We start from the raw sequence: 17,368 nt of genomic DNA, 5'->3' as shown, positions 1-17,368 counted from the left end.
CAAACATATATACAACCAAATATTTATAATGTGAAATATTAAAACCGTTATAAACTTAACGAGGCAGTAGTTAAGTAGTATTTACCAGCCCATCATTTATTATGTTCTTTAAACATGTATCATCGTAATTGATTCATCATTTAGGGCAAAGCAACTAAGTTTACATTTCTGCAGGACTTATATGTCAATTTTGCATTTTTTTATAAAATTATATCAGTATACTGTTTATATCAGATAGTTTATATTTTTAATGGATATTTTCTTTATATATGATATACCTTAAAGTTTAAGTTGATATGATATATGTTTAGTTGGCTTGTCACAGCCATCGGTTTCACTTCAAAGCAAAACATTAACACGTACCTTTCCCTGTAACCAAAAATGCACTTCAAGTCTGAATTACATCAGTTATTTCTAACAATAAAAAGCATCGTTTCCTATAAACAGTTATACATTGTTTAAATATAACTAATATATACATGTACATATCTTATATTCAATCTAATTAAATTATATCTTCACATTGCTCCCGTTTACTGATATGTCGCGAAGATATCATTTTAATTAGTTTGATCTAATATTAGGAATGCAGACCAAACATTTCATCCGATGACAATTGTTAAGCTTCTGTGGACTACAGTTAATGCATTAGGTAGAGAACGGTATTATTTAATATTCGATCTTCAGATGGCCACAGGGAAAAACATCCTACTGACCTGACCCGGTACTAACAAAATGTCCATTGACGATAAACGGCCATATGATTGACGAAACTGTATTGAGTGTTTTTATTTATGAACCACAGGAGTACAACATGGGGCTGCACGTTTATAAAACTAGTTGTTTGTAATCAATTTCTAAATATTAAAAAAAATCAAACTAGATACATTTGTTCCCTAAACATTTTTTTTCTGCTAATGATGCATAAGATGTATGTTTAAAAGATTGTTTGAATACACCTAACCCTGTGTCGACTACATAAACAAATACGTACTGTTTGTACTGTTCGTCCTCTCTCCTCTATTTCACAATCACAACAGTAACACAAAATCAGTTTGTCGCGCCAGGTCATACGCCCTTAGAGAATTACAACTTAGACATTGTCTACTTGTTGGATGTCTATTCCGTCTTTGCGTATTGCAGAGTTATCTTCTCTTGGGAGCATGTAACAATCAATACCTGCTCCCAAGAGAAGATGACTCTGCAATACGCAAAGACGGAATAGTACAGTTTCTTCTTTCAGTTGGTTTTCATACCGAGCAGCAGTTACATTGATTGTAACTGTAACAAGGTAAGTATAGTATACGTCAAACGTATAACAAAGAGTGTCCAGATAAATGAAACTATAACAATAGAGCAGAACGATAGAGATCATTAATGTAGTAATTATTTCTTTGTAATAAATTGTATAGCTCATGTATGCAATAGTAAGCTAATGTCTTCTTTCTATTTAATTCAATTGATATCGTTATCAAGTCTAATGTTATCTTATCATATAAAGGAAGCATATAATGATAAAATGTTTGAACTACTTAAGTCAAACAATATTGTACAAAAATAATATTAACCTGCATGTACATGTTGCTATGCAACAAATGATAACCACTGTTTCTGCCTGAACTACACACCACTAACTTCAGATAAACTGTCCATTTAAACTAGAGTAATACAATATACACAGCCTCCTACTTGAGATTACATATTATGGATCAATCGAGAATATTATGAGAAAAGAGTATACATTAGTGGGGAAATAGGTACACTTACCGACATCACCTGTAAAAGAAAGGAATTTACGATATATAACATTACCAACAATATATGCGAATATTAGCGAGATTTTTTTTATATTTCCTTTTACGATCGTTCACCATCGGAAAAAAAGGCTTCAACGTCCTATTGCTGATTGTATGTCCATTATCATTTGCGGAACGTCATTATGACGCCATTTAATTGTTTTAATGCTGACGATACAGTGAGCGATGTACGTTTGGTAATACGCAAAACAAGGATTAAAACTCAGAAATAATTAATGTTGAAAACTGCAGCTGAAAGACTGCAATCAAAATTTGTTTTGTATGAAAGGTATTGTTTCATTTAAGTTTTAAAATGGTTATAAATGATAAAAAGAGAATAAAAAACCAAAATATTTGATTGTTGTATACAGGAAAAGCAGCAAACAAAAGTACAAATATCAAAATCTTCTTTCATTAGCAGAGTTTATCGAGTTTTGCCATACGAGTTGTAAACACATTTACTTGTTATTCAATCACCTCGCACATGTATTCATTAATAACCCGTATTGCTCACCAACCTTCATATATTTTAATACTAGGTTTTTACCCATGCGGGCGTGATGGCTTGCTTTTCTTTCTAATATTCTATATTCCATAATTATGCCCTACTTTCTCTAGTTTATCATACCTATGTATATAATTTGCATAGTTTAATATTGCTTCCCAGTGGTATGTTTAAGAAATATGAGTAACTTTTATATTACCGAGACGCTTTGTCTTAGACCATTGATGCATTATTTACATCTCTGATATTGGACGAGAGACCACCTGACGGATGACACTTCTCCTTCCGTATTACCTTGTGTCACTTCTGTGTTTTGTCGGCGGTCCTGCTGACAATCCTCTCACGTCAATTTCTCCTCAATCGTTGTCCTTTCGTATCGAGTTCAGTTTTTTTCCTTGTGGTTCAACATTTCGATATATGCTGTTCTATTTCACTGAAATGTAAGATTATCTCCACAGATCAAAATGGACTTTGACCTGAATTCCTTAAGACATAACAGCTTTGACAATGAAATTCCGATGGCCATTATTTCATTGGATGATCTTAAAACTAAGGGGAGGCGAAAGTCTTCTCTCAGCATCCTACCAAAGGAAGGATTACCACAAGTACCGGAAATAGTAGAACAGGAAACGAAACCGAATGAAAATGAGCAAAAGAAAGAAGATTTATTTTTATTCATAGACAAACTATTTCATAGGATTCGTGATAGTTTCATAGAACAAAAAGATGCTGAAACAACCACACACAGTGTTTTACTGCTGCTGTACCTAGAATATGTTGTTATATGCTGTGCGCTGGATAACGGACAGATTTATGGAATTCATCGCCTTTTCTGGCAATGGTTCAGCTTTTTTTCAGTGAAAAATAAGATCATCATAATATTCTTGAAACTTTATATCTTTTCTCTCACTCTAAATATTATCGGATTTACTTAGTTTGACCTCGCTTTATATATAACTGTATTGGTCATTATTCACTGATAACAGTCTGTTTCATAAATGTATGTATATATAAATACAATTATTAACATCTGTAGAATATGTATACTGTGGTTTGTCATTATCTGTAGCCAAATATGGTTATCTTATATACAATATAAACAAAAATATACATCACATCTCAATTGGGCTAACGTAGATACTACAAGAAACGTGTTAAAAAATTGGGTTCTTTCCCGTTGTCCGGATCAATCTTTCCGATAGCGCAATCTCTGTGCTGGCCATATCAACACGTATCACATCAACCCAGATATCGACATGATTTGCCAGGCTCCAAACCTAAGCAAACATTCTATGTTCAAGTCATCACAATAAGGCTCTTAACTTAATGTACTTATGTTCATTACTGATCAATGTTTACCAATACTCTTATATTTTTTATACGTGTGTGATACAGTTTACTGTAATTGTTTTCCTTTTGTTTCGATTTACCATATAACCAGATATCTTTTTTAGTTGACTTATAATTTGTGATTTTGTTCGTTCTTCGATCGTTTGGTTGTTTGTTATTATATGTTTTATACATGTATCATTCTTTCTCTTCTATATTATCCATTCCATAATACTGATGACTTTATTTATCAATGTTGAAAATCATTTATTTCCTTGATATCCTAGCATAGCATTTTCCTCTGTATCGAGTACAATGTTAGTATATCCCGAAACGATGTTCCTGAAAATGTTTCTAAAGAATTAATGATATTTTATAGTGTATTCATATTTAAAGATAAATGTAACATGTCTTCATTTTCAGTTCTATATACTACTTGGTTTTAAGTAAAACTATCCAAGTATGTTGAGCAAATTGACCTGTACACAGTTCAGTTGGCGTGTGAGTGTTATCACACATCTACAAATGACCGACATTTATATGTAAACACCTTGATCGGTAGAACATGATTGTACTACCGTCGATTGCCTATCACACCTTTCTGGTAACGTTACAATCCCACGGATATATTCTGTAAAGCATCATGTCTGACATAGCACACGACAAAGGGTAAGTTTGTAGGATACCATACAAACGGTGAATACATTATGTAGCGTTCGCCTGATAGCGTTAGGATGTTGGTCATTCACCGAGTGATCTTATTTTAAACACTTCAAGCACATGACAGCACTTAGTTAAGCAACGAATGAGTAGGGAAGGTCTTTGTGTAGCTTACAATATAGTTATCATAACTTGGGTTTAACGAGATGGAAGACTCGGCAATTATTTTTGCAAATATTTATGCTCAAATCCAATTTTTGAGCTTTGCCTTGTCATCTCTAATTAACTGTTTGGTTCTTCAATAATTGTCGAAAATGAGATTTCGTTTATATTCTATGTCCATGGTCCTGGCTCAGGGTGAATGCCTATTTCAATCTAAATTAAACCTGGCGTAAATTATCTCGGTTGCGCCCGCTGTACGTGCAACCTTTCAATATGGACACCGGCATGCATTTTAAATAATTTTCCTGTTTAATTTTGAATAACGAATAGTTTTATAACGCTAATCTCCCACCCCGAACCCCGACCCCTGGTAAAAAAAGGTTATAAAGTTATTCAGTTGTTCCAAATAACGAATAACTTTTCTTTGCTAGGACGGCAACCTCTTATTTGAATATCAACTAGATCTTAATAAAAAAAAACACGTTAACTTTGACATATCAATATGAAGAGCATACAACGTATTCATCGTCCTGACATAACACAAAATCCACCTCTGTGGACCCGTTTTGATTCTGTTTAATGTTTCGGAATCTGACCAATATGTACGACCACTAATTGACCCTAGCAACATTTTATGTATGCATGTATTAATGGCGATGACAAAATTATGTATTTATTATATTTATTCAGAATATGCATAGCCGTTTTTATATCTATAAGCATTAACATTAAAAATATTTTCTTTAAGGTTCAACCAGTCCTCTAAAAGATGCTGTAGTCACCTAAAATTTCAACCCCCTGATAAGTCATGTTCAAAGGCCTCAATTAAAAACTTATATATGTTATTTGTTTGTATTGAACTTGTACATTGGCTATACAAAAAATACATAGCCAGGTTAACGTAGTCAAAAACGTAGGCATTAAGGCTGATGTCTTCATAAAAATAGCTCACTAGACTTATAGCATGTCAATATTTTTTGAGATCCAACTGAGTGCTGAGAAATGACCAATAATTTAAAGTTTATTTATATACATAGGTCATGTAGAACTTTATTTCTCTTCTGAGAAGAATTCCGACCTCAAATAAAATAGAAACCATAGTAAAACATGGTAATACATTTTAGCAATTAATAATAAATGAGAAAACAAAGACAAAGTAACCTTGATCGATAAATCAACTTTAGATGATGTGCCATTTGATAACATTCTGTGATAATATGAATGCGCTAGACATGTGATAAACATTGAAGCTGAAAAGTACAATAATGTTAATAACTAGTCTAGCTCTTTGATAAAAACATTGAATTTTAAGAAAATCGTGTTTATGGTCAAAGGTCTATGGTTTTACACATATATACCGGTAAAATATGTTACGCGGACGTTTTTGTACTTTCCAATAGCAACAATCATCTTCTTGTGAGGCCGGTATACCTCTCCACACATAGTTAAAGTTAAATAAAGCCCCGCATGACCTAGGTATAAAACTGATCTTCAAATAACATGTCATTTCGTAACATTCAGTTGGGTCGCTGAAGAGATTGACATGTTATAAAACTGATGAGCAACTTACATGTATATCATTACATCAACCTTAATGCCGTATTTTGACTTCGTTAACCTGGTTAAAATTATGTACCTTTTTAATAGCTCATGTACAAGTTCAATGTATCTAAACTACATGTATATATTCCGATTTTTGATAAAGGTATTTGAATATGACTTGCCAGGGGGTTGAAATTTAGGGTGAATATTACATCTTTTAGTGGGCTTGTTGAACCTTAATCAGAGATGAAGCAGATATGATGGTAGCAGATTATGTTTATGGTTAATGATCATTAAATTGTAACAAACGGTCAGTTCTGGTGACATTTCTGCCTGAGTGTATAAGTACATAGTTGTATGGATATAACATTGTTAGGATGTAAATATACATAATAACGATACTATATATGGTCGAATATGTGCACTAGGTCCACAAAGAGATGTTCGTTGAATACGCGCGTATAGCTATGTAAGATGACAAGACATAGCGATGCTTGCTGAATATGAATCACATTATACAAATCTAACATTAATAGATGAAACTCCCCAAAACGCATTGAAGTACGTTCATCCATTGAAACCACGCACCACGTACCGCAGAGCTGTTAATAATACTAAGGCATAATATATGACCTAGCTGGGTATCAGTGTCAGCAGACGAATGAGTTATCACTAGGCTAGTTTCATATCGAATGATTAATTAAGGAAAACGGTCTCCAATTTTGTTTTATAAATGAATTTATTCTTCAGGTTGTTTTGTGTTTTATTTTATTTTCTGATTTAGTCTTCCAGCTACCTTCCTGAAGGATTTTCATAATGAGGAATCCGTCCGCCAAATGACATATAACCGATTAGGCAGAACTGATATGGTGGTGTCTGCACTTAGTTACGGTGTGTATACATGTAATACATAGTTACGGTGTGTATACATGAAATACATAGTTACGGTGTGTATACATGTAATACATAGTTACGGTGTGTATACATGTAATACATAGTTACGGTGTGTATACATGAAATACATAGTTACGGTGTGTATACATGAAATACATAGTTATGGTGTGTATACATGGTAATACATAGTTACGGTGTGTATACATGAAATACATAGTTACGGTGTGTATACATGTAATACATAGTTACGGTGTGTATACATGAAATACATAGTTACGGTGTGTATGCATGTAATACATAGTTACGGTGTGTATACATGAAATACATAGTTACGGTGTGTATGCATGTAATACATAGTTACGGTGTGTATACATGAAATACATAGTTACGGTGTGTATACATAAAATACATAGTTACGGTGTGTATACATGTAATACATAGTTACGGTGTGTATACATGAAATACATAGTTACGGGGTGTATACATAAAATACATAGTTACGGTGTGTATACATGAAATAAATAGTTACGGTGTGTATGCATGTAATACATAGTTACGGTGTGCATACATGAAATACATAATTACGGTGTGTATACATATAATACATAGTTACGATGTGTATACATGTAATACATAGTTACGGTGTGTATACATGTACTACATAATTATGGCGTGTATACATGTAATACATAGTTACGGTGTGTATACATGTACTACATAATTATGGCGTGTATACATGTAATATATAGTTACGGTGTGTATACATGTAATACATAGTTATGGTGTGTATACATGAAATACATAGTTACGGTGTCTATGCATGTAATACATAGTTACGGTGTGTATACATGGGAGCACATAGTTACGGTGTGTATACATGTAATACATAGTTACGGGGTGTATACATGAAATACATAGTTACGGGGTGTATACATGAAATACATAATTACGGTGTGTATACATGAAATACATAACTACGGTGTGTATACATGTAATACATAGTTACGGTGTGTATACATGTACTACATAATTATGGCGTGTATACATGTAATACATAGTTACGGTGTGTATACATGTACTACATAATTATGGAGTGTATACATGTAATACATAGTTACGGTGTGTATACATGTAATACATAATAACGGTGTGTATACATGAAATACATAGTTATGGTGTGTATACATGAAATACATAATTACGGTGTGTATACATATAATACATAGTTACGATGTGTATACATGTAATACATAGTTACGGTGTGTATACATGTACTACATAATTATGGAGTGTATACATGTAATACATAGTTACGGTGTGTATACATGTACTACATAATTATGGCGTGTATACATGTAATACATAGTTACGGTGTGTATACATGTACTACATAATTATGGAGTGTATACATGTAATACATAGTTACGGTGTGTATACATGTAATACAAAGTTCACTTTGGATGTGTTCAATTGTCTGTTAACAGTATCAAATATAGATCTAAGACTCCTCTTCTTGTTACTGAAAGGTGCTTTGTTCTTTTTGAAACACATAAACTTATGAAAATGTACGACTGGTTTTAATATCTTAATGTATAGATTGTTCCAAGTTCAAAGGTGGTTATGATAACAGATGACGTGGTATTGTCTTGTTATATACATATATATATATACTTATCATAGAATTAACTGTTAATAATAATAATACTTCGAGGTTCTTATATACCGCTTTATCACAACCTAGTTCGTAGGTTGTCTCAAAGCGGTTCATAAATCATTACCCGTGGTAACTTCAATGGCGGGTGTATTGTTAAACTTCAAACAAGTTTCACTTCCTTGGTTTTAATATTAGAAACAAAAACACCATAATGTATAACACATAGAATCGAAAATTGCATTACTAAGACGACAACAAAACAGCAGGATAGACAACATGAACTGCAGCAAAAATCGGATAGGAGCCAGGACCCAGTTTCATGACGGTGCTTTAACCTAATAAAATTCCATATTTCCTTTGTTTCATTCGAATCCTTTGCTGAAGTTAAGGAGATTGCCTTAACTAAGATTTTTCCTCTTGTTTGTGATACATATTTTCTGGTGAGCAACTGTACATAGGAGTATTTAAATAGTTTGCTGGTGATTATTGTAACCTGATAATTGTCTGGCTATAAAATAAGTGACAGGAGTCGTCACATTCCAGTTATTATCTGACTATGATTTTGATAAAATCAAGACATGACACATTTGATGGTTCAAAATGGGAAACAATAAAATAATGATATGAGGATAAAGATGTATTACTTACATGTCTGATTATTTGTTTTTTTCACACGCAGGCGCATCTGCACTTGGGAGTGTTTTTAGAAATACCGATGACACAGAGGGCTTGAAGGTTGTGGAATATGTCATCAAAAACGGTGTAAACTATATTGATGTTGCACCTTGGTATGGACATGGCAAAGCTGAACAAGTCCTGGGTCGGGTTGGTATATTTAGGATATCGCTATCTAATAAAATCCTAAATTGTAAACTTTTTATCGTTATAAGCTTTCATAGATCCTTTCTGATAGGAAACCCATACTAAAAGGTACGTGTTTTTAATGTCTTATTTATTCACCCAAGATTTCAATGGGTTCTCTGAAGATAAAAATGAAACGTCTTCATAATTACATCTCTAGTTTTAATATTTACATGTATTAGATGTATAATATCATCTAAGTATTGTAATAATTTTACTCAATAGCAAAAACCATTACGGTGTTATTGCGGCAGAAATATTATATTTGAAATGGAAAGTAAGGAAGTATGCATTTAAAATTACTTTACTTGATGAAATCGAAAAAGGAAATATTAGAGTGCTTCATATAGGGACCCACTCATTTTCCCGGTTGTTTTTTTTATTCGTCAGTGGTAATCAAGTAAAATAAACGAATATACATTAATGTGGAAATAAAATGAAAGGGTGCCAATCATTGATAACGTTACTACTATAAAATATAGTCTGGCTATAGCAGATGACAGATATAGTTTACAGATGTATCAGCTACTAGTATTTCAATGCATTTTCCCTTTTGAATATTAGGATCATAACATGACGTGTTATGAAAGCATTCCCTGAGAATAAGCGTGCTTATTCACATTATCCGTATCGCCGTGGAGATGACGATGTCTCCTGACATTTGACTCGTTATAGCGTTATTGAATCAATATGCCATGCAAACATTAATATACACAAGTTTACAGAAAGAATACCTGTCATCATTGCTTATTCAAGGCACTTCAAACCATACCAAGATCATCCTATTTCATTTCTACAAAAGTTGGCCGATACCTGCCTGAAATAGATAAAATGTTTGACTTCGGGGCAGAGCGCACTATTAGAAGTGTGGATGAAAGCTTAGCAAGACTTGGATTGGAAAAAGTCGACCTTGTTCAGGTAAGTTGTGTATTGTAAGTACATACACCTTATTCAGGTAAATTGTGTATTGTATTTACATACACCTTACTCGATTAAATTGTGTATTGTAATTACATACAATCTGAACATTTTCCAAACGTTATAATTTTGTCAAATGGTTGCAAGCTTTCGTGTTTTATCAAATTGTATAAAGTTTGTGAATGATATTACTCTGACCGAGTTCTATGAATTATTGTGAAGATGATGACAACATAGCAGGTAAAATTAAGTCGTCTTTGGTGTCATTGTGTCGGTATTCCAACTTTAATCGACGTCTGCCTCTGATAAGTAACGCTAAACAATAGTAAATTAATTAGCAAATAAAGGTTAACTTAGATGAAGAAAAAATGGCATGTGCATTTAAAATATATTAAATCGTGAACATGTGTACAAACTTCTTTTTGTAGGTACACGATATAGAATTTGCTGATAATATAGACATTATCATCAACGAGACCTTACCAGCGCTACAGAAAGTTAAGGATAGCGGGAAGGCTAGGTACATAGGAATCACAGGATACCCACTCAACATACTCAAGTAGGCGGATTTACCTTATTGTACCATTTATTAGTATGTAGTATAAACATTTCTTTATTTTATTTATGTATATAGCATTGACATAGTTATGTAAACCGTTCTAGAGAAATAATTATATCATCGGATTTATAAGAGCGCGCAGTTACAGAAATTCCTTCAGAACGTCCTAGCAACAGTAGAGAATAATGAATGTGTAACGATTTACAAACAAACAAAATGAATATATACTCAAGGCAATGCGTTTTGATACTGAATTTATGTTAGTAATACAAGTTTCTTTTTTAAACTGTTGGTTTACAAAAATAATATGTATATTAAATACATAAGAGAGTGTCAATAGAAAAAAAACTGTCACTCTTATTACGTTTATATTAGTATAACAATATGTTTGAATAATTTACAGGGAGGTGCTGGAAAGAAGTTCGATACAGGTGGATACAGTGTTATCATACTGCAGAGCGTGTATGCATGACAACTCATTATTAGATTTTCTCCCCTTTTTCCAGGTGAACGGATTTTTCCGTTAATGTTCGTATGAAATAAACATTGCATAACCTTATCGAATACAAATTATTTGGATAGGTGAACTGTAGTTTGCTTTAACAAAATCCTTTTAGAGATGATTAGAAAACAACATGATGCCAATAAATCCAACACGTATATACCTGTAGTTGTGCATTTTGTACGAAAAAAATCCAGATTCATTGAACTATCATTAGAATGTAGTCAGGTGAAATAAGAAAATGTTAAGCAATCAACAATTGTGTAAACAATGGTTATTTTAAAAGAATAATATGGAAGGGACTAAAAAACGCTATAATAATGATACCTTATGGGCATTGTTAAACTAATGGACAACGGGGTTGATATTTGTATTTGACAACCAGTCGTTATTACAACGTTCCTCAGATTTAAGAGTAAAAATATTTGGTTCTGTTTGCCTGTTACAGAAGAACGGTACTGGTGTGATAAATGCCTCCCCGGTAAGTATGGGCCTACTCACTGAAAGGGGTGCGCCAGACTGGCATCCTGCCTCCGATGATGTCAAACGTAGTTGTGCTGAAGCTGCTGTCTACTGCAGAGTAAGTGCTCAAATTGTGCTACTACTTCCTCATGTTGCCTAAATAATGTCGAGCTGTAACCTTACTAACGACCAATAACTATCATCTGTCGCAATATAGTTAACTTGTTCAAGAAAAAAAGAAGTTAGCAGTTTTTCAAAACAACGGCATTAGTTGAAATAAATTTAACGTAACAAACTAGCATGTGACTGCACCTATACAAATAGGTAATAGACACTGTATGCTAAAATTGAGTTACACTGCATCGAACAGCGGTTTCTTCCTTCTAAAACCCCATGTTAATGCTAGGGGTCAAAATGATGGATATCCTAATTGCCTAAACAAAATTAATTGAATATGAAATGGGTCCAACAAAACCCGACACGCAGTTAGAACTTATTCTTTAATTTTGTGTCAAAAATAATTCTAAACCTTTTATTGCTTTAAATTTCCTACTTAAAAAGAAATGAAAAATATTTTATAGCAAATGGGAACGGATTTGTCGAGAGTGGCACTTTCTTATTCACTCGACCTGCCGCTGCCTACGACGTTGTTCAGCTCAGCAAGGTAAACTTATATACAAAACTTAGTGTATAATTTATATTGCTGTTCTATAAAAACAAAACAAGAATGAAATAAAGAAACCAAACAATGTTTGTTTCTGCATTGCAATATAAAAGTATTGTTCAGTACTGTCTAAATTAACCGAATGTGTCGACTTTACATGTTTTATTTTTGGACTATTTTTTATTACAGTTTAATAAACGCAAAGAAAAATCTAGATGCTATATTCATGCCATTGACAGATACGGAGCGTAAAACTAAAGAGGAAATTATGAAAAGGTAAGGCTGGTGCGGTTAGTTATTGCATTCCCATATAATGGCGTAATAGTATATACTACCGATCAATTATTTCTATCTTGAGAACTATTTTTCAGGAAACAACTCTCGGAATAAGATTTTTACCCGAATTAATTGGTAGAGCCTGTTAATAATGTTGTCGGTGAAATAAAAAAAAGTATTCCAAATCAATATGATTTTTAACATAGTCATTGCTATATATCTTGCTACATATATGTAAAAGACCAGGTTTAGATTAATTTCCTGCCAGATTATTGCGGTATGCGGCACCAATAATCAAAACTCCTATCACCTTTCTAATAAATTTATCCATATCTGAGGGTATAGTACCTGACGATCTTAAAACTGCAAAAGCTATCCCTTTATTCAAAAGAAGGAAAGACTTCAGGCAGAAAACCATAGACCTGTGAGCATCCTCAATATTGTGTCAACATTTTTAGGATTAGTAGTCTATAACCAATTAGAAAATGTTCTTGTTAAAATTAACCTATTGTATGAATTTCAATCCGGCTTCAGGAAATCATACTCTACTGACTCCTGTTTGATCTATCTCATGGACTATATAAAATCTCAAACGTCGAAAGGTTTATTCACTGGTATGGTCTTGTTAGACCTACAAAAAGCTTTCGATACAGTAAATCATTCTATATTGTGTAACAAATTAAGGTTTATTGGTGTCGAGTCCTGCAACTGGTTCAAATCGTATTTAGAAAATAGGTCCCAACTAGTCAGTGTTAATGGGGTACACTCGTCAGTGTTAATGGGGTACACTCGTCAGTGTAAATGGGGTACACTCGTCAGTTGGTAATGTCAACTGCGGGGTTCCCCAAGGAAGTTTATTGGGACCACTTTTATTTTTGGTTTATATCAATGACATGTAAATAAGTATTGAAAATTCATGTAAATTATTTCTCTATGCGGATGACAGTGCTATCATATTCTCACATAAATGCCCTGATTTCATCTAAACTTTCCTTGGTTTTGGAATCCTGTCATGATTGGCTTGTTGATAATAAATTATCATTACATCTGGGGAAAACAGATAGTATCCTTTTTGGTCCAAAAAGAAAATTAATTAAACCGCCCAAGGATAAATTTCAGGTTTCTTGCAAAAGGTCAAACTATTTATTCTCATTCAGCTGTAAAATACCTTGGATTGATGATTGACAGATTTTTATCTGGAGAAGAAATTATCTCCAGTGTCATACAAAATAACAATCAAAGACTAAAATTCCTTTACAGAAATAGTAACTGTCTATCCCAAAAATAACGAAAAACTCTATGTTCAGCTCTCATACAATGTCATTTCGATTATGCCAGTTCCTCTTGGTATGCGGGTCTTTCTAAATTACATAAAAAAAGTTTCAAATTACCCAAAATAAAAAGGTCCGTTTTATTCTTAACTTAAATAACAGGACAATAATTACCTTTAGTGAACTACAAAAAAAATAGTATGCTCAATGTAGAGGGAAGATTTCGACAACTTCGTTTAAATCATGCATTTAACATCTTTAATGAGAAATGTCCTCAGTATATTCATGATTTTTTCACCAAAAACAATAACCCATACGGTACTAGACCGGAAATTCAAATTTCACTCATCTACTTGTTTTCGGCTGCTAAAGATTGAAACTCTTTACCGGATCATATAAAAAAAAAAAACATAAATTCAAAACCAATGCTAAAAAACACTTTGTGCTTCAAGGAAAAAATGAATTTGATGATCTCTTTGTCTACTATTGAGCACACATGTATTACCTCTTCATTCTCTGTCACAAAATATATATTTAGACCTGTGCACAGGTCGATCATACCTCGCTGGTAGGGGGACCCCCAACCCTTGGAAAGCTTGACTTGCGGCATTGCATAAACATTTCAAATTTCATTTGTTTTCATGCCTTTCTATAAACAGAAATGAAAAGATCTGTCGGTATATTTAGTTTGTTTTAGTATTTTGATATCTTTGAAAATAACTACATGTATGTAACAATATTGTATAGTTTGCTACTATAAGAAGCTGTCTGCCACTATAAATAATAATTATTATGTATGTTGTATCGTTTTCTATATAAATGGAAATGCAATTCTACCGATCAATTATCTAATATGATACACACATATCCTGTTCTGTGCTATCTGAACCGTTACCGGATTGTATTTCTTATTTTTGCTTTTATTTTCTTCCATTTCTGAAGGACCCCATTGGAAATAAGCCACTTTGTGGCTTGTATGGGTATTCCTAGGTAAATGGCACACACCACAACTATTATGCGACTTATTTATATCTACCTTCATGTACTAAAAAATAGTCTGTCTCATTTAATAGTAATATTTCCCTATTTTTTAATCTATTAGACTTTTTTTAGATTTGTATACTATGTGATATATGTCAAGGATTGAATTAAGAAACCTTTTATTCTGATAGATCTATGCTTATTCTCAGTCTTAATACAAAATATTCTTGGTGATCTTAATTGTAGGTTCTATTCTAAATTGTATTATCTTGTAATAACATGCGTATTTTACCGGAATAAATATTATTATTATAAGGAAAAAAGTGAAGATCCAAGATGCCTAACGCATCTATATCTGACGGTAATCGTGTTTATTTGTTCGTATATTAATTATAATGTGTTGTGTAAACTTCAAACAGATACATGAGACCACTGAAGAATGAGAACTGGGAAGGAGTAGAGGAGGACGAGTACTGGGCTGTGATGAGGGGAGACAAGACAACAGCGACCAAACTGGGATAGACAGGGACCTATCAACAAAGGTTTTACATTGGCCGCGTTGTTGCTTAGAGTGGAATTGTTTCCTATAGCTCTAGAGCACACTACCCAGTGTCGGGAACTGAGAAAAGATGAAGGCTGCAGTCCTGTGTCTGAAAAGTTTGGTCATCAACCGACGTACAACATAGCACAATGTGTCTAACGTTAACCTTGATTTAAGACACAATGTATCTAACCTTGATTTAAGACACAATGTATCTAACCTTGATTTAAGACACAATGTATCTAACCTTGATTTAAGACACAATGTATCTAACCTTGATTTAAGAAAGCATCGTTTCAGATATTAACATATGTTCCCGGACACTTCAGATGTGAAGTTAAAAGTTATTTTCAAACGTCTAGTATCGCTGTTGAGTATTTAATGAACTACATGGCCATACGGTGTCGGTAATATTTACTTTGTTCAGATATTTGTTTTTTACTTCGTATTGATAGTGATTATTGATCATAGTGACGAATTTACTTTCCTGGAAATGGCAGAAGACATTGTTTTCACAAAATCCTTATCGCAAGATTTATTTTTGTGGAGGTTCATTGTTCTTTTTAGTTGGGTTTCCTTTTGTCTATTAATTTCATCCTTTCGTTGACACAAAGTTTCTGACCACCCCTTATTTGATTAAAAAGGATAACATTATCAAGAATGAAACATTTATTTTCAAACCGGGTTAAGGTGTAATTGGAGATACATGTACTTGTACGTTAGATATTTCCCCTTTACTCTTCACTATCAGTGCAAGGTATCCTTACCATACCTCAAAATCTGTATTGATTATGTAAATGATCATAGTATTCAATGTGTATATATCTATGAACTGTCAAGCGCTTTAGAGTGGCTTATGTTAGCTAGATAGGGCGCTATATCAAATGATGTATACATTATGTATATTGTAGATCTATGTACTGTCAAGAGCTTTAGAGTGGCTTATGTTATCTAGATAGGGCGCTATATCAAATGCTGTATATTATTATTTTTATTTTATCACAAGCCAGAAGAATGCTTCCAAACGAAGGTATCAAATGCTCATTACCTTTTTGAGTATCGTATTTGTACAATATATAACAGAATCAGGCATATTTGCAGTTTTCTAAATTTCATTTTATTCCTTTTTTCCAGTTTTAATATACTAGAACTGATACATGCAATGAACAAACTCCAAAGCTGATTATATCAAACCATGTTTGAGAGCTGTTTATCTGTGAAATAGTGTTCATCACTGACAATCATTGATGAAAATAACACTGTTAGCATGTATGTGGTTTTCAAATCTAATTAAGGATAATATATCCATAGACATACATCGAGATAGTCATCAATGTACTGTGAAACTTCTGAAGTTAGAAATCTTTTTAACACACTATAAAATGCATACTGTGATCTTCCCGCTCATGTGTGAACATTTTTAAAATACATGTATCCTAGTTTAGCTTTAAAATCATTCTTAACAAGCATGATTATGAAGATCATATATTTTGTGTTTATCATAGCTTAGCGCTACTGTAATAGCATGGAAAACACTAATATCTAAGTATTGACAAGTAATGTTATCAACACACATGTAGCTTCAGATCTTTTATCACTTGAGATGTATCAAGGATAGCTACTACCTACACATTAAACCAAGATATATTTCACTTAGCACTATCCTGCAATTTAGAAATATATAAAGGGTTATTTAAAAAGTCTGAATATATATTCATAAGATCTTCTGCTACAGGATTTGGAATGTGCAAATATCTCAAACGGGAAGACTGTCGCTATGTGTCCTAGCAT

The 17,368-nt window shown here is 32.9% G+C and overlaps 1 protein-coding gene across 3 annotated transcripts; it reads left to right on the top strand.

Annotated features, from left to right (window-relative positions):
* The first annotated feature begins 4,190 nt into the window (after positions 1-4,190).
* LOC110448729 (L-galactose dehydrogenase-like) lies at positions 4,191-16,443 on the top strand. 3 transcript variants are annotated; one of them, XM_021495122.1, is made up of 11 exons: positions 4,191-4,299; positions 6,779-6,885; positions 9,222-9,367; positions 10,160-10,321; positions 10,750-10,880; positions 11,284-11,311; positions 11,831-11,962; positions 12,426-12,508; positions 12,698-12,784; positions 14,998-15,045; positions 15,456-16,443. In XM_021495122.1, the coding sequence occupies exons 1-11, from the start codon at positions 4,274-4,276 to the stop codon at positions 15,556-15,558; spliced, it is 1,053 nt and encodes a 350-aa protein (XP_021350797.1). In that variant the 5' UTR covers positions 4,191-4,273; the 3' UTR covers positions 15,559-16,443. The 3 variants fall into 3 exon arrangements, with proteins under 3 accessions (XP_021350797.1, XP_021350795.1, XP_021350796.1); XM_021495120.1 differs by having other exon boundaries at positions 11,284-11,386; XM_021495121.1 differs by lacking the exon at positions 14,998-15,045 and having other exon boundaries at positions 11,284-11,386.
* Positions 16,444-17,368: the final 925 nt, after the last annotated feature.

The sequence above is a fragment of the Mizuhopecten yessoensis genome, unplaced genomic scaffold (genome assembly GCF_002113885.1).
Source record: "Mizuhopecten yessoensis strain PY_sf001 unplaced genomic scaffold, ASM211388v2 scaffold4223, whole genome shotgun sequence".
Lineage (NCBI taxonomy): Eukaryota > Metazoa > Mollusca > Bivalvia > Pectinida > Pectinidae > Mizuhopecten > Mizuhopecten yessoensis.
The sequence above is the reverse complement of the archived record's forward strand: the minus strand, read 5'-3'. Positions and strand labels throughout refer to the sequence as shown.

Bases quoted from the DNA above. Each gene is read 5' to 3' on its own strand.
- LOC110448729 (XM_021495120.1), top strand. From the start codon at position 4,274: ATGTCTGACATAGCACACGACAAAGG. The intron at 6,886-9,221 runs GTGTGTATACAT...TTTCACACGCAG, and splicing joins GGTGTCTGCACTTAGTTACG to GCGCATCTGCACTTGGGAGT. The intron at 10,322-10,749 runs GTAAGTTGTGTA...TTCTTTTTGTAG, and splicing joins AAAAAGTCGACCTTGTTCAG to GTACACGATATAGAATTTGC.